Consider the following 18,307-nt stretch of genomic DNA (forward strand, 5'->3'; position numbering starts at 1 on the left):
TAATATATATTTCCTATGGCATTATACACTCTAAGTTTATTGCATATTATATAATATACCAACACATAATTTAAAAATAAAAATAAAAATTATTCCCATGATACAATGAATCATTTTAGAAACTTGGATGAACTCTGAAGACTACTTAAGTAGGTTATTTTGAGCATTTTTCTCTTTACTTCTTTTCTGTCCACACATCTTAACAATGTCCATGGCCACTAATTAGGTCACTAAAACATCATTTTTCTTCTTTACTTTCTGTAACAATAACATTTTACTTCCATCTTAGAGACTGCAGCACTTGTTCTTACAATGCCCTTAGTCACACAGGAGAGATCTTGGGTGCTTCCAGGTCAGAATTGTAAAAAGGAAAGAATGAACTAATTGAGGATATCAAGTCCTCATAATTGTACTTGAGCTGACAGTTCTGACTTGTAGGGAAGTGGGCTTATTTCCTCAGAAGTGAAGATAAGGATTCATTATGATTCATAAAATTCATTATGTTGAAGCCAACTTGCTAGAGGTTCTACACATTTCTTCCTTTTAAAATTCACTTTTGGCATATGAGCACCTTAGTACCATGTGGTAGGAAGAACTGGAAAGGGGTGTAGGTGAGGGCTGAAGCTAGAAGAGTTTCAGTCTCCTGGAAATAACCTCGTGAGGGGGTAATGTATGGCTCAAACTCTTCTTGCCTCCATGCTCTGTGATCTTCCCTCAGGTTCCTGAGACCCCTGTGATTGATTTCACATTGCTCTTGGGATTCTGCCTTCCAGGTTGTGTTTTATGTGGGCAGTAAAATAACATTAAACTAATCAGGGCATTTCACAGGACTCTTTCAGTTTATGTACCACATGCCAGTTAGCATTAGTAAATCCTCTGAAAGTTCTCTACTCTGTATACTTACTCTTATGAATATTTTTCACCTAGACATTAATTCTGTATCAAGAAGTATAGAATTGCTTTCAGCAAATTTTACACTTGCCTGCAGCACCTTGGAGTTCTAAAAAAATTGGAACAGGCTCTTAAACTCTGGATAACTGGAGTTAATTGTGTTTCACATTGTCCAACTTGTGACAACTCATCGACACATCAAGAAACTTCAAATTGCTGTAGACAGTCAAATATCTATTTACACTTTATATACAAAATGGGTTTCATAGACTAAGCCCACGATTAAAGGGAAAATTTTCAAAATCAGTAGAAATGTCTTACTGAATGAATATGATGCAAATTGTGACATCATTTCAGGGCCTTATCAGGAGATGAAAATTTTAAATTGTTTCCTTACAAGGAAGAAAATTGAACAAGATTGAGTACAGATTTAATAAATCTTCAAATGTATATATTTGTTATATAATTAGATAGCATTGTCAAGCTGTTCTTCATTTCCAATGAGATACAAAAAGAGATTAAATACAGGATAAGGGATTTAGCTTAACTCTATGGAAAAACAGCTTGACAGTAGTAGCTCTGATTTTAGAAAAATTCACTGAGGAAAAAAAGAAGGTCATTGTAGAAAAAAATTATCATTTATGAGTGGTTTATTGCTTTGCAATTGACAAAAGAATTGAATTATTAGCCCAAATGAACAGATATTTATCAAAATTCTAATGTAAATTACGCCACTTTACAGAGAAGACTTGGACAATATCATAAAAGGGATAGTACCTTCAAGATTTGTAAAAGTAAAACACTTTAAACATTTGAGGAAATAAAGAAACAGGTGACCCTTGAAGATTGAGCTTGATAAAAAATCTAATTTAGTGAGTGAAAAAGCTTGTGTGTGTGTTTGACAACAGTGGGGGTAAATTCAATTAAAGGAATGATATAATAAAAATACAGGAAAAATGTACATTGACAAGAGTGTACTTAGTTCCCTTGATATGTGGTACAAGCTAAGGCTAGTACATGATTTCTCCTAGGAAATGATTCTAAGAGGAGAGAAGAGAATCAAGAAAAGTACTTGAATTCAAAAGTCCAAAGGAGGAAAAGAATCAAAAGGAAGATGCTCAGATCTATCTCAATCATTCTTTCATCTGATGTTTGTGGAGTACCTGCTATACGAGAACTGAAGCTATGAGGAACCACAAATTTCCCTCACCCAGGAAGCTCACAATCTGAAAGCATGCAAAATTTATTAAATTATAATGCAAATAAGCCTGTCAGTGTGATTGGAATAAATGCTGTAGAAGAGATGAACTTGTAAGGACAAGGTGGTATAAGACTGAAAAGGTAGTTAGAGACTAATCTTACTCAAGATATAAGAAGAGAAAGTCTTTAGAATGTTTTGAATATGTGGCTGCCATAAATATAATTACATTATGAAAAAAAAATCTCCAATGGTCCAGTGTGCAGAATAGATGAAGAGAAGTAAGTTGTATATGAGAAAGTGAGTTATAAGGGTATTTCTCTATTAAAGGGAATAGTTTATGGTAGCTTGGTCTAAGGTTATTGGCAATAGAGATGGAGAGAAGTGAAACAAAAGGAGACCTAATTTGAAGACTAAATAAGATATTGGAGGTAGCAATAACAGGCTTGTTGCTAGAGCTGCTGCAGAGGTTGAGAGAAGGTTGGCTCCTAGATATCCTGTTTGTACAATTGATTGGATGGTAGCACCATTTGCAGAGACATCAGTATTGAAGGGTGATGTGTTTCCTGGAACCTTCATGTATTCAATTTTGGATACAATATGTTTCAGTTCCCTTGAGATTTCGAGTAAATGGCTTAACATAAAGCTAAGATATATGTGACTGAATTTCAGGTGGTATGTCATTAAGATGTAAATATGTACATCTTCTATGATAGATATAAGGAGAATAGTGTGATATAGAATAAGAAGGCAAGAGGATCTAAAATAATGTCTTAAGAAACTAAAACAATTAATGAACTAGATTAGAAGAAAATAATCCCGAAATTGTCTTCAATGAATTAGGGAGGATAAGGAAAACAGGAAGACTGAAGTGCTACATATGCCAAGAGAAGAATATTAAAAAAAAAAAAAAGATGGGAATTGACTCATAGTATCAGATCCTGCTTTGAGACCAAGTAAAGTAGTATAGAGCTAGAACTAGAATGTGAGATTGGTATGGGGCAAGAAAAGAGGTCTATTCATGAAAGCCCAGACATACTTAAACATATTCCCATCTGGGTAACCATTGAGGTGTACTTTTTCCTATTATAGAATCCATGATTTAAAGGCTGCATTGCATTTTCATCCATGTCATACATGCAAGTGGGCCATGTGAAGGTGATTGAGCTCCTGACCTGTAACGGAAGGGAGTCCTCTTTCCATAGCATTCTGCTCAGAATTCTAGATGTAGTCATTCAGCTATGCTTATTGACTTCCATTTTTTAACCAGTCTACTTTATTTCTTTATCTATAAAGTCTTTGTAAATACCCAATGGGTTTGTTGAATGACATTATTGAGAACTATCAATCAAATATCAGAAAATCATTAGCTATTTTACAAAGCAAAGAATCCACCCTCTTAAAGCCTAAATGAAACTTAGTCTTGAAATCAGAACTATAATGAGAGTTTTATTAAGAACATCTAAAAACCATATGCACCAGATTTAATCTTTAGAAGAAGAATGAATTACCTTTGTCTCCCTCACTTTCAAAGGACAGTCTCCTCCTTCGTAGCTTACAGTTTTCTCCTTCAGAATCATTCACAGATTGTGATCGTAGTAAGAGATCAGCCTTTGTTAATGGATTATGAATACAAAATAGGTTACTCAATAAACCATAATGAACTGTCAGCACTCTTTACTATTTCATATCACTTCAGCCACTTTGAGTCTTAATTATTAGATTGCAGGCAAATAATTACAATACATTGCCTAATGGTTGTCTCTAAAGTATAAAATGGACTGATGAAATAATTCTAGTAGTTTCACCATCTTATGGGGAAATCATAAGTGAAGTTATTTATTAGAAATGTTTGCAGATGATGTCAATATTTAGAAACAAAACATTCCTTTCTGTCAATTGTGTTTTATGTAACTTGGTAAAATTAAAACAAAATAAAATGGAGTACGACTCAGCCATAAAAAACGATAAATTAGAGACATTTATAGCTAAATGGATACACATTGAGGCCATACTCTTAAGTGAAATAAATAGGACACACATGTGTAAACACGGAATAGTTTCTCTAGTGTGTGAAACTGAAAGTGTAAATAAGGACTAAAAGGTATAATAGATAATGTGGAATAGGAAGAAAAGGGGCAAAGGGGAAGGCAAACTGGGAGGGGTAGAGGAAAGGAAAGAAGGGAATGGAATTAATATGAGAAAATGAAAAAATGGCAATAAAGTCTTTGTAAATAGGGAGGGATGGAGGGGTTGAAGGGAGGGCAAGGGAATGGGGAAAAAATAAGAACCAAGATATATCATGTAAACGTGCAAATTCCCAATGATGAATGACATTATATCGTATACCTAAAATGTACCAATAAAATTAATAAAACAAAACAAAAATAAAAATAACAATAATTTAAAACTAGAGACAAATGTATAAGCTAATTATCATTAACTATGATGTTTAAATTACGTGATAGTGATCACAAGGTTATATTTCATAGCACTAAGGATAAAATTGTCAAATTGGATGAACATTACATTTAGAGCTCTTTATTATATTTGTTCCCACCTCCTTCTCCCACTCTGGTTCACTCTGTGCAATACCCATGTTGTGAAAAGGAATAAAAGTTCTTGTTTTATTCCTGTACTGCCTGAATTTTTAAATAAAGAAATGAACTGAGGTAGATATTTATTAGTTTTCAAGGTAAAATTCGAATAAAGTTGATGATAAATGATTGGGATTGTGAGAAAGTACTGAATTAAAACCACTGTAAAAATACATGCTCTTAATAAGATTATATCACCTAAATAATGTTTTAGCTTTTCAGTGTTTGGAAAGAGGTACTTATCTGAGCTGGTACACTGGACATTGAATGGCACCCTGATGACTTTAAAAGTTGCTCCTTCTCTTTAAGTCTCTCAAAGTGACTGAGAATGAGTAACTCTAAAAACTAAATCTACATTTTACCTGGATATGGACCTAAGGATCCTTTCTTCAGGTAATATATTAGTTAGCCCACACATACAATGGCAAGTATTAAGTGCCCAGTATTTGATTTATGATATTTAAAAAAGTATTTAGAACTAAAGAGGGGCTTGGAGGTTTTGGGGAGAAAGGGACATAGGAGGAATAACCTGTTAATAAATTGTAGGCTACCACCTAAGTCCTATATCCATAGTATACCAGTGGTTCACAAAGACACAGTATCACAGTGGAAGAGAGTCAGGGACATAAGAGCTACACTCTCAAAATTCATTCCCAGTTAACTAATATGTAGAATTATTTAAAATATTATTTCTATTAGACCATATATTATTCATTCTGCAGCATTAATTTTGAGTTTATTTCTTTAATTTAGAAATTGTGTTATTTATGGACCTGCATTTGAATGAGGTTAATCTTTTCATTATTATTGAAAAGTCAGTGGTATAAATAATAGCTGAGAGGATAGTTTATCTTTTGTGTAAGATAAACTTTTAAAACCCTAAAACTGTCTATTTCTTACAAATAATTGGCACAATAAACAGCAAACTATTTTAACTCAAATATTTCACCTAAGGGTTCCTAAAAGGTTAAACTTAATTAATATGCTTAAAATTGTTCATCATGTTTAAAAGTAAATAGGTTGAATTCTTTCTCTATAATTTAAATTTAAGTATCCAGCTGACCTTTCCTCCTTTATATTTTGAATTTGTTGAGTTTTGTTGCAACATTTTGCTTAATTTTTAGAAGTATTTGTGCAATTCAAGAATAAAATAAAATGTCAGAAATACAAAAATAAGCAAACATTTAACATATACCTTTGCACTCTCATGCCTTAGGTTGAAAGTCAACTCTAGGTTTGTTAGAAAGTGATCAGAAAACTCTGGATACATATCCAAAACCTCTAGCAAGTCTTCTCGCTGAATCTTATGCAAGTCACAGTATGTGAGAGCTCTTACGTCTGCATTAGACTTGCCAGGTTTGGCATAAAGATGAACCATTTCTCCAAATATATCATTTTTTCCTAGAGAAAAGAAAAAATGAAAGAAAAGGAAGCCAAATTTAATATTTCTTCTCTTAATATTTTCAAAAGCAGAAAGAGACCACTGACCAATTGACAAATCCTTGAATCAAAGATTCCAAATGCCAATAGATATTTGGGCAGCAAAGTTGATAAGTCTGGATCTACTCCCTTGGTCCACGTTTGCTGAATAACACTTTGACTCCAAAGGTCACTGGTCCTACAAAATCTCTTTCAGTTGCTTGTTGTGAGTCTTTGGCTAAGTGCCTAGAAAGTAGCAAATACATTTTCACTCTGATACACTTCTCCATTGCGAGCAAAAGACCTTGCCATAAAGTATTTTAAAGATGTTTCCAGGTAGATTTGCTCTGATTTTGTCAATCCAGGAATATGAGAAAGGAACAGTGTGTCAGGTTCAAATTTGCTCTCAGGATAATCTCTGGAGGTGATGCCAAGAAAGAGCTTATGGTAAAGCTCTTTCAACACTTAGAGAATTGGAGGAAAGATTTGAACAGACCTTGCTTCTCTTAATAACCATTTTTAGATTTGACCTTAATGAATTTGTCTAAGTGTTTAAAATATCTAGTTATACTTCTTCAACAGATGTAGACATGCCTTTTGTCAAGAGGTCCCTGCTTTGAAAGTTTGACCTCCTTGTTTTCTGTGAAACCCAGGGTTATTTCAGCATCTGGTTTCTGCTCAGCCCTCCCCATCACCTCTGCCAAGCTATAACACCTGATTTTCAGTCTTGTGGCATAATAAGGATAAGAATGACAGCAACGATAACATTTTTTTGAGGGCTAAGTAAGTGACAGGCATTATATCAAATGCTTAAGTATACTGTCTCATTTTTATCCTCCAAATAGCTTCATGAAGAAATTATTAATTATTATCCCAATTTTATAAATACTGAAAGAGGATTAAAAAGATAAACTGATTAGCCCAAGGTTACCTTTTGAGTTGGCTGAAGTGGAGGGATGGAGAGTGTAGATGGAATTAAATCCCATGCACTGTGATTCCAGGGCCAATGTTCTCACATATGTGATTTACTGAATCTCGTTTTGATATATTCCCTGAATATCTTGGCCATTTTTCTGTCGCTCAACATCAAGATACTTATGTGATGTATGGACTTGATAAATTCTCAAAGATTATATGATTATATTACTTTTAAGGATCTTTAATGATGTAAATAGTGCTTGGTTATACTTATCCTGAAGCTTCTTTTCAGATTTAGGAAAATTTTTCCTGTTGATGTTATTTTATATTTTATTATATAACTTCATATATACCCCAGTGTGAGAACTACCAAAGTCTTTTAAACAATGAAATTCTATATCTTCACTATGTAAGAAAAATAGGCATTGGAGAACAGGAACACAGGGAAGCATGCTCCCCCCGGCAACATACCAGGATAAGCTGTCAAAGCCAAATCTTGTGAAAACTACTTTATCGTGTGGGCTTGAAATAATTTGGAATATGTTTTTGTTTGCCTGCTTATTAGATTGGGAGTCGAATTATATAGCTTACGAATCTGAGGAAAATTTTAAAATATTGTAATCATAATAAAACTGTCAAACTGGATGGGGAATTCCTCGAAGGTCTTTATTTGTGTATTAAGGTCCTCTGCTCTGCCATACCTTGTTTTTGCACAACAGCAAAGGAAACCAACTACATTCCTGAGTGACTGGAGCTAACATCAAGAGTGACATGTAAGGAAATGGTGCTCATTATCAAAATGGAGCAGATAAACCTAGGAAGTTTCACAGATACCAGCAGTAGGTGTTAGCACAGGGGCATTTGGGCTTAAACCTCCTTGTTATGCGGTAGGAGAGGAGAACAGAACTGGCTTGTTTGGGATCCTTATTGTGCCCCTCTGTCCTAATAGCCCAAGAAATCCCACAAAGTCATGTGGCCCAAGGTTTTTTTTTTTTAAAGAGATAAAACAGATTAAACATGGGCTTTCTTTTGCACTCTAACCAGTTTATTACTAATTTTAGTTTTGTCAATGCCTTTATCCCTGGTGCTATGTCCATAGCTTAGTATGACTTAGATATAAACTCATAATTCCATTTGTATAAGTATATAGTGAATATGTGGAATTCACAAAACATAAACCCAGTTCAGGACAGGTCAATGGCATGTGCTAGAAAGTATAACTGCAACATTTGTATTTTATTTTAAGATGTTGGGGGATCAACCTGGAAGCCAAGATTGTCTAAAATGGGAAGAAAATGATGACTATTTTCATATATTTGGCCTCAAATGTCTAAATAGCTGCCAAGAACTGAAGAGAATAGTAGAAGCATTCACACATTGGAAAAAAACTGAGACAGTTGAGAAAACATATTTTCTTCAAGATTAATTTGATTTGAATGGAATTTTAAATACAGTTTTTGAGTTGCCCACTGGTATTAAAGTTCACATTTGATCTCTCATTTTTAATTACATAGTGCTACAGGTGCTAATAGCTATAGCTATGGCTGATCATTGTCACTATCCAGTTCTAAAACACTCACCCAGAATAGCTACCACAATGTCATCTTTGAGGATTTCGATGGAGCCTCGGGATAAGAAATACAGCGCGGTTAGGACATCACCACAATGAACAAGGGTGTCTCCTGGAGGTGCATGAGTCGTCTTGAACTTCATTGCCAGGGCTCTAAGGCAACCTTTACTTGCCCCTCGAAAGGCTTTGCAGTTTTGCAGCAAAGTTTGGTTGAGATGTAAACAAATGTCAGCTTGTAAGCATTCTGGGAAACCCTTTAGGACCTGAACGAGAAAGATAAAGAGTTTCATACTACCAGCGCACTGTATACTTCAACCTGATACAAAGTCTATTTCTTGCTCACAGAACTGCAGGTGTAGTAATTGTCACCAGGAGTTCTCACAATGTTTCTACCTTGCCTACTTTAATGAATACTTGGTTTGCTAAACATGTCAGAATTTTTAACTCAAAAGCTTGTTCTCTGAATTAACTGAAGATATTCATACTCCACACAGTGCTGTCTCATTAAAATGTTATGCCTACAACTTTTCATATTGCTTCTCTTTTCCCTGCATTATGTTATGTTGCATCATACTGTGCACAGATATAATGCAGTGTGACAATTAATAAGACATAACTAATGAAAAGCAATACAACTAGAAAGATAATCAAACTTTTGATGGAATTTCAAGTCAATTTAGATTACCATCTCTGGTATAAATCTTAGTTATAATTAGTAAAAATTTTGATCTTGAAGTAGCCATGGAATTTTTAAATGTCATATATCAGGGAGTGCTCTTCGCTATCAATACTTGGACTATTTATGTTTCTTTATATGCATTATTGAAACTAAATATTTTGATAAGCACTGAAAATAGAAAAAGGAGAGAACAGTGAGCATACTTTAAAAGTATACTTTAATTTTCAGAACTAGAAATTCTGCTAGAATTTACGATGCATACGCAAGCTTCTAAAGTGCTACTATTTTGGCAGCCTATTCAGTGGTTAATTTAAAATTTGTGAAGTAGATTAAACAATAGCTTATGACATGTGGTATTCAACTTGAATTAAATAAAACTTTATGATACATTTATAAATTCTCAATATATGCAATGGATTAAAGACACTCAACTCATACTTCTCTGTGTCTTGCTACTTTGAGTACTATATGTAGGTTTTACTTTGACCTCTGACTTTCTTCTGACTGTATAAATAATATGCTTTGGAATGGGCCATTATGTAATATAACTTATAGTCCAATAATGGAATTTTGCTATTTTGTTTTTTTAACTCAATCTTGGTGTGCCATTCAATATACCTAAAATAATTTTGAATTGTTTATAAGGGAATTCAAATATATTTGGCCCAGAGAGGAACTTCAAATTAAATTATATTTTCATGTACTTATAATTATTAATATTTTAAACATTAAAACAGCTACAGGGATCTATCTTCTTTTTATTGGATCACAATGTGATGTAAGAGGTCAGACTGTGATATAATATGAAAGGACCAATATGAGACAGGAATCTCCATAGACATAATTCTGTGCTCTTATCTTCTTCATCATATAGAATCACCCACAGAAGTGGGTAGAGGGTATTTTAGAAGAAAATTCATAGAACTGAATTCTGGTCATGAATTTGCCACAGGTTGACTCTTGTGCAAGTCACTTTACTCCTCTGTGTTTTTCTATTGCAGAAAAAGACCCATAAGAATACTGAAGTTAGTTATAAATTACCAACAAATAAGGTGCCAACTGTCAGACATTGTTTACCCAGCTCCATGCTGCTCCTACTTTCATCCTGAAGATGAAATCACCTCCCCCAAGTCCAAAAGAAAGGAGCTTTCCTTTGATACGAGTCCCTGAGCACTCATGGGCAAAGTCTCCCCTTACCTGTGCCTTTCACGATTGGCCTATATGACTGGACTCTGCCCAATTTCCTGTTGGGACTAACGACCTCTCTAATGTAATTTGTCTTGTCATTAGTTTTATCTCTGAAGTGGCACCTTTCTCCCCACTTTTTGATAGTCTCCTATAGCAACTCAACTTCTTTCCAGGAACTAATTCTCTGTGCCATTGATCCCTGCTACTAACTAAACAGTCACGTTGGATTCTTTGGCAAGTGGTGCCAGACCAAAGTTGAGCTAAGTTTAGATCCTATTTTCTGAGATGGTTGCCACTATATTTGAGACTCATCTAGGACAAAAGTACCTCAGCTTTTTGGTCTTTATGTGACATATTTCTCTCTGAGGCCAACTTTTATAGTCTCAGCATAACTCATAAATGATCTCATGCTGATAAAGATGAATAGAACATCACAATATGTAACAAATTAGGTATGTGCATTCTTCTCTTAAAATATAGGTTGCTGGGCATGGTGGTGCACACCTGTAATCCCACCACTCAGGAGGCTGAGGCAGCAGGTTTGCTGTGAGTTCAAGGCCAGCCTAAACTACATAGTGAGACCCTGCCTCAAAAAAATAAAAGACGTAGGTATATGCTGTAATAAAATACAAGAAGGCATTTTATATTTCACAGAAATGGGGGTGTAATTGTGACTGTAAAATTGGAATGAGAATACTGAGCTTGTAATTTCAATTTCAGAGATTTTCCCTGAAATCTTCCTGAGTGAAGCCTGGTAACAGGACCAAAAAATTCCCAAAAGTTATGTGTGTGTGTGTGTGTGTGTGTGTGTGTGTGTGTGTGTGTATGCTTTGAGTTGGAAGGCGGAGATGAGATAGATATGGGACTCCCCACTGCTTTGAGTATCTTCTATGAGCTACGCAGTTAGACAGCTGTGAGCTAAAGTTCTAATGAAGTAACTTACTAATTGTGAAATTGTTCAAATTATTTAACTTCTTTGAGATTCAATTTCATCTTTTTAGAATTAAATTAATAACATCAACTTCACAGAGTTGTGGCCATGATTACATATGAAAATGTATGTAAACATCCTGTGCATAGTAGATAATTTAATAGAAAATTTACCTCTGACATCATATTTTTTGTCACACATACTCATTGTTTCTGTAGAACTGGTACATTCACTTTTGCTGGAAATTGATAGACATACACCTCACTGTGTTTTCACTTTGGTGTACCTGATAGGAAAATTTACATCTATTTTTGTGTTCTATTACTTCAGCAAAGTTTAAATATTTTGTGTTCCATATATCACCAGTTTAAGAACTCTTTTTCCTTGCATGTCTGTATTCTTCTTTCCTATTTCTGGCTTCTTAAATGTTCTGGCTTACTTGCACTGAGCTTTTCCTTGTACTTGCCTTAAATTCTTTTTGAAAGTAAGCAGTTAATAAAATAAATTTATAAAGATGTTCTTAGAATTCCAGCAGCCTTGGAATCACTGACAACAGTTTAAGACTACTGGGGAAAGTTTTTGCCTTGTGAAATTTCCTTTGTCCTTAACATTCATCCTATTAGAAGTGACATCCATTGGGAAAGAGTGCATGAAGTTGGAGGTGCAATAGAGCCTTTGTTTTCATAGGAAGAGGTTCCAGAGAGTTTAGCATAAACTTGTCTAGATTAAGGAATTCTTGTGTGGTGTTAGGCCTGAACTTTCTTAATTTAGTCACATTAGCCACTCAAGTAAAACTCAATGAGAGTTGCCCAATAGTTTTGATGTCTCAAATAAATCATCAGGATTATAATCTGAATTATTGTTCAGTAAAGGTACTATGTACAGTCAAAAGAAAGATGCAGTGGAATTGATACAGAAATACATTGAAAAAAGTGAGAAGTAAGAGATACTTTTGAGTAGATATTTACCCAGAATCAGTCATATAGATTGTAGCTTGGAAAGCCAGTTCTGACTCATTTAACAAATATTTGTAAAATATTTACTGTATGTCAGACACTAGGCTATGGAGCATCGCTATGAATAAAATGTGTTCTGAAAATGCACCATTCCTCAAAACTTTCTTACAAATACCCAGACTAAAACAAATTTTTACAAAGGCAACATAATTTCTCATATTTCATTCCTCATGTCAAACTTGGAGATCTATAATTTATATTTATACTATTAATGGCTGTTCAAATGAACCGTCAAGTAACAGTTAATTGAAGATGAATGAAAAGCTCTGATTTTATTTTTCTAATACTGGCTGGCATCAAGCAGATTTTTTAAACTTTTTGAAGTTCTGGAAAACTTTTTTCAAGGTTGGCAGAAATCCTGTATCTCTATTTTGATATAAAGTCACCTGAATAATTTATAAATGCAAGAGTAATTTCCCTTTACTAGAATTTATGTGAATAAGGTTCTTTAGGGTGCTCAGAATCAAATTATGACTTGCACTTAGAATTTGTTCATTTCAATAAGTATGCAATGCTATCTGTTAATTGTTATAAGAAATACATTTTGTAGTTTAGTACTAGAGGACTCAAAACTTAAAGACATTTAAACACAAACAACCCAAGATAGCATTATTAAATCAAATAAAACCCATTAAATAAATCACACATATCAAAGAAAGAGAAAAATGGTTACATAATAAACATATATCAAATAATCAATTACAAATTTAGAAGTAAGTATTAAACATTCTAAACTCTCCTAAGAGATACATAAGGTGTGACAAAAATACAGTGAATGTTATTTAAAAATTTACTAGAGTAAAAGATACATTGCCATTAATCTCTCTCAAAATACAGTGAATTTTAAATTATTTAAAAATTTACTAGAGTAAAGGATGATACATTGCCATTATTCTCTCTCAAAATATGTAATTTCCCTCCCTCTGAACACATTTATCTCATCATTCTTGTCATTTTCTGAAGCAGATCTAGAAGTCTTCTTTTGTGTCTTTGGTTGTGCTATAGTAGCTGCCTTGATGTCCTGAATCGAATAAAAATGTTTACCTTTTATAATCATTTTGACTTTGGGGAAGAGCCAGAAGTTGCACAGTGACAGATCAGGTAAATAAGGCAGATGACAACATAGAGTCATGTTTTTATGAGACTGCATTTCTGGTGAATGTCAGTCAGCAGCAGCATTCACTGTATTTTTGGTCACATAGTGGAAAGACACTCATGTAAGATGACTTCTGGAACTGCTTCAAAAACTGGCAAGAATAGTGGGATAAATGTGTTTGCGTTGAGGGGAGTATTTTAAGGGGGATTAATGGCAGTGTGTTTCTTTTGCTGTAGTAAAAGTTTCTAATCTTATCTGAACATTCACCATATTTTTGATTTTTAGTCACACTGTGTATATGCTGACACATAATCAAATTATAGTACTGTTAATATTTGCAATTATGTAGTATGTGAATTCACATATTCTCAATAATAACAATGAATGGCTGCTGAAGTTAATATGTTAACATAAGCATTAAATATCTGATTAGATATGTCCCATTAACTTTTTAATAAATTAATTCTTAAATGTAAATTTTTACTAATTAAACAATTGTGCTGGCTTTTACATATAGGGCATAAATGAAAAACAAGTTTGATCTAGGCCCATGACAGGTTATAATTGAGTGTTTATGTACTGAATTGCGGTCATTTGTATCTGTAACAGATTACTGGTCAACTTGTTACACCCAGCTAAACTGAATCAGCTTGGTTTGGGAATGGAAGATCCACTTGAGGATTGTTGTCAATAGCCATAAAAAGAGAACTGGAGGGGAAGATCTCGGCCTGTTGATTTTCTAATAGAAGCTTGCTGTGGATGCTTTTCCTAATGTGAACTAGGCTGTTCTCATTGGAGGAGGAGCTTGGGGCCTCTGTCACTGCTGTTCTTGTTGGGGGAGCTCTAATCTTCACTGTGAGCATCACTTCCTGGCTCCAAAGTGGATCCCTCAGCTTGGTGACACAAATCCTTCAACTCACTGGCATAGGTTTTCTGGCTTCCACCACTGGCCTTTGGGCCTTCCAGGTGCAGATCCTTAATACGGACAAGCATGAGGCATTGCCATGGCCTCTAGGCCACTGGCTGGACTCGTGGAGGACATTGCCTTGGACTCTAGGCCTTCAGCTGGACTTGTGTGGGACATTGCTGGGATTTAGGCCTTCGGCTGGATTCTTTTTTTTTTTTGGTACTGGGGATCGGACCCGGGACCTTGTGCTTGCGAGGCAGGCAATGGCACCACCGAGCTAAATCTCTGGCCCTCCTCCGCTGGATTCTTTGGGCCTCTAGTGTGTGGTTAATCTCTTGCACTCCTTTGCATTTGATTCTTTGGTTAATTATCATAAAATAATCCTATAAACTATGTGTCCTGTAGTAAATGTGTTATCTTACCAAAACCCTGACTGCAACAGTATCTGAGCAGAGAAATAGCTTAATTAATGATTTTTCTTTTCTTTTTTGGACATGTTATCATTCTATCACATTTAAAGAAGAAAAGAGAGATATTTATTACCTTAATCAAATTTTAACTGGCCTCTGATAGAACATAATAACTTCTAAATAAACACATTTATATAGACAATAAACTTACTTTTTGTTCAGATTTAAGACATAAGATACAATGCTTAGTGTTTCTCAGTCCTATTGCAAAAACAACTCCTGTGGTGGCTACACATTTTAGATTGTTTGGAACTGTAGCTAATTGAATTTAAAAAAAAAACAAAACCTCCTGATTTGTTTCACAGTGCTTTAAACCCGTGTTTACTTTTTGAAATAAATCTAAATGTACACTCTAAATCCGACTATTTCATATTCTGAGAGTAGGCAGGGTTAACCTATGTTGTGATGTATGTTTTTTTATTTGTTTCAATTAGTGTAGCTGCTGACAGGAACATTCTCAGGCTGAATAGGGCACATTTAGAAAGACAGTCAGAGTGTTGCAAATGGTTCTCTGAAATAGCAGATTAATCAAATGGACAACTTTGGTGGCTATGTTAACTGTCATTAGGAAATTTTCTAGGGAAATTCTCTGGGTCATTAAGTATACTTAAATCTTGACAAACTAGGATTAATCAAAACACAAATTAACACTCCCTATGAAGCGCTAAAACCTCAAGCATGACTATCAAATAGATTATGCAAATAATATATTAAATCTTAAATCTCTGCCCTAGAGTACAGCTTTAATATTTTATAGCACTTTGTGATTCCAGTAGAACCATTGTTTTCATGTGGAAATTCAACTTTTGTTAAATCTTTAACACTTACAAGATAATTGAGCTTTTTTTTGTTTGTTTCCAGAGGCTAATGTCCTAACATAATGTATTCTGTAATTTCTAGATTGCTCTAGATTATATTGTTTCTTAGGTTAGGCATTAAGATATTTATGGGAAACAAACATACTTCATGTTCCCTTGGTAATTACATGTTTAATACTATATTTTAACCACTGATTACCCTAGGTGAACTCTTTTAGCAGTTTTTACCCTACATATAACATTACTAGATTGAAGCTCAAATTACTTTGTCAGGTACTTTCTTTTATTTACATTTTTCCTTTCATGGAACCAATAAGAGTAATAAATTATTGTATTGCAAAGACTGTCTTATCTGACCATAGTGTTGGGAAAGCAGAGCATTATGGAATCCATGATTGTGGAAATATTTATAAGTATGGGAGAATCAACTCATATTCTGCATGTAACTTATCAATACTTAGCATATGGTTTATACCACTAAGGAATAATATATATGAGCAAATCAAGGTTCCGTCACACATCGACATATCAGGTACATAAATCCTGAATCAGTTTAATACCAGTAAAAATTCCTTGAAAATCAAAACAGAATCTTCCTTCTTACACCCTCTCTTCCCTCTCCTGCCACTAGAGTTAACAACAATACTGGGTTGTGCCCCCTTCAGAAGGAAACTTAAACTTTAACCCTGACTCAAATTAAGGTATGGCTAAAGATGAGTGGGATATCGTGACGATGTGAGGGCAGATGGGATTTATTGTTATACTACGTCCTACTAACCTAGGGTCTGGAGTCCTTCTGCTAACTCAGTGAAAACCTGACTTAAAAGGGTACCTTAGGATTTCTGAAATGAGGTCTCAGGGGAAACCTTGAAACTATTATGTTTTCTAAGCACAATAAGAGGGATTAGCATCTTGAGAAACAATTTCAGGGCCTCTCCTCTTTACCCTTCTTCCATTAATTGAGAGAAGTAGTAGTGGAAGAAATGAACAAAATATAACCACAGTTGGTTCTGTTGCATACTCTGCAAATAGTTCTTCCCAAATGGATTGGTTGTAGATGACCTGAGCTTTCTTAGAGTAAGGGAAAAGGAAATGCAGTCAGCCAGGAGATGAAAAAGTGACTTAAAATATCATCTTGTACTTAAAATAGTATCTCAAATTTAAATCAAGTTTTATGGTTTCAGAAACATTTCTCATGTACTACATTTTAGAAAATTTTTTTTGAATTATCAACATTTTGGGAGGCATATAGAATGACAATCATCTGTTTTTTTAAACTGAAAGGTGAGACACAATATATTAAAAAATTTTATTTCTGGGAGAACTAAAATTTCACACTTTGTCCATGATTTCTTCAGCTATTTTGACTTGCTCTAGATGTCAAGCAAGTTGGAGTTTTAAAAGTTTGCTAAGAGTGTGATGAGACATAAAATATTTCCCATTTATTGTATTTATTGCCTTTATAGATAAACTAAGTGATAGGGGTATAGCATAGATTCCCTTTTCATTTTGGACGTATTTCTTCTACTGAAGAAAATATTGGACTTTTATTATAGGGAGCATTATGGATGATTTGATTTCTTTAAGCTTGAGACAGGCTGAGTTAACTCCAGTATGAACTAAAAAAGACAAAATCATATTTCCAAAGAAGATTTTATAACTGTACTTTGGTGATCTATTTTTATTGTTGGCTTAACCCATATTAAGTGATCTGAAACTGAATTAAGTCTGCATTGCTTCTTTATTCCTACCCCTCGAAAGAAAGTATTTTGAAACACATTCTACTTTTCAACAGAAGAAACTGTACTCTAGAGTCTCTTTTCAAACAAGACCATTATTTTTCAGGGGCATAAAAACAATTTCAGACACCATTTCCACCTTCCCCTGTAAGGAGAATGATGGTGATTATGAAGTAACTGAAGCCCAAGTGTGCTCACTGCCTCAGCAGTATTATGCAGAGGACTGTAGTACTGATTATGTCCAAAGCAGGCTGTGAAGTTAACCCCACAGTTGGCTTGTTTTGAGCAGCGAGTCCAGCTGAAGCCTATGTGCAGAGGTCAGAAAAACTCATACCCACATTCCATTCCCATAACTAAAACCTTCTGACTAATTACAGCCATATATTTTGTCTATTCTATTCCTAATTTGAGAATGCTCTGTCTAGTTCTTTATGAGCCTTATTTACATTAATTTACATAGAAACTGCAGGTAGCTTGCCTTTACCCAACTGATTGCCAATAAAAGTCAGTGCCTGGGACTGGCCAGCACCTTTGTCGGTTGCACAGGCACCCTGCTTGGTCATCCTGGCACCCTGTTTCTCTCTCTTAGTTCAGTCTCTTAGTGTATTTATTTCTCAGGCCTGCATTGTATACTGCCCAGGGTACTGGAATCTAACTGCAGGGGTCTCTAGTAAGCATTAGTGCAGTGCCTGGTCATAATATGGAAAGCCCCAGGCCATGCTGTTCTTATTTCTCTTGGCTCAGAAACTGCTAATGTTTGCATTGCATCCTTGAAGAAATTACTTTGCATGGAAGCAGTGAGATGCTAGCTGTATCTAAGTTCTTCCCAATGATGGGTGGAGAATAGGATGATGTTCGTATCATCACCTG

At 34.6% G+C, this 18,307-nt stretch overlaps 2 protein-coding genes across 14 annotated transcripts in view; one reads left to right on the top strand and one right to left on the bottom strand.

The window, feature by feature from the left end:
* The window catches only part of Gca (grancalcin), a 61,644-nt gene extending 56,925 nt beyond the window's left edge, over positions 1-4,719 (top strand). For 3 of the 6 annotated variants that reach the window (XR_015446689.1, XR_015446688.1, XM_087199567.1), the window contains one exon: positions 1-4,719. This exon is cut by the window's left edge. Coding sequence is in view for 3 of the 6 variants with exons in the window: in XM_087199550.1 (XP_087055676.1) it covers positions 1,923-2,080 (158 nt within the window). In the remaining 3 variants the exon portion in view is untranslated. The other 3 variants (XM_087199550.1, XM_087199545.1, XM_087199559.1) reach the window with 1 other exon arrangement.
* The window catches only part of Kcnh7 (potassium voltage-gated channel subfamily H member 7), a 475,266-nt gene that overhangs the window by 25,735 nt on the left and 431,224 nt on the right, over positions 1-18,307 (bottom strand). For 7 of the 8 annotated variants that reach the window (XM_004835849.4, XM_004835847.4, XM_004835848.4 and 4 more), the window contains 3 exons: positions 8,604-8,856; positions 5,882-6,087; positions 3,601-3,700 (listed from right to left, as the gene is read on the bottom strand). In XM_004835849.4, coding sequence (XP_004835906.1) covers positions 3,601-3,700; positions 5,882-6,087; positions 8,604-8,856 — 559 coding nt within the window. The remainder of the gene's footprint in view (positions 1-3,600; positions 3,701-5,881; positions 6,088-8,603; positions 8,857-18,307) is intronic. The other variant, XM_021265553.2, reaches the window with a different exon arrangement.

The sequence above is a fragment of the Heterocephalus glaber genome, unplaced genomic scaffold, assembly GCF_053883595.1.
Source record: "Heterocephalus glaber isolate CG9 unplaced genomic scaffold, H.glaber_assembly_v1.0 deba00000347, whole genome shotgun sequence".
Lineage (NCBI taxonomy): Eukaryota > Metazoa > Chordata > Mammalia > Rodentia > Bathyergidae > Heterocephalus > Heterocephalus glaber.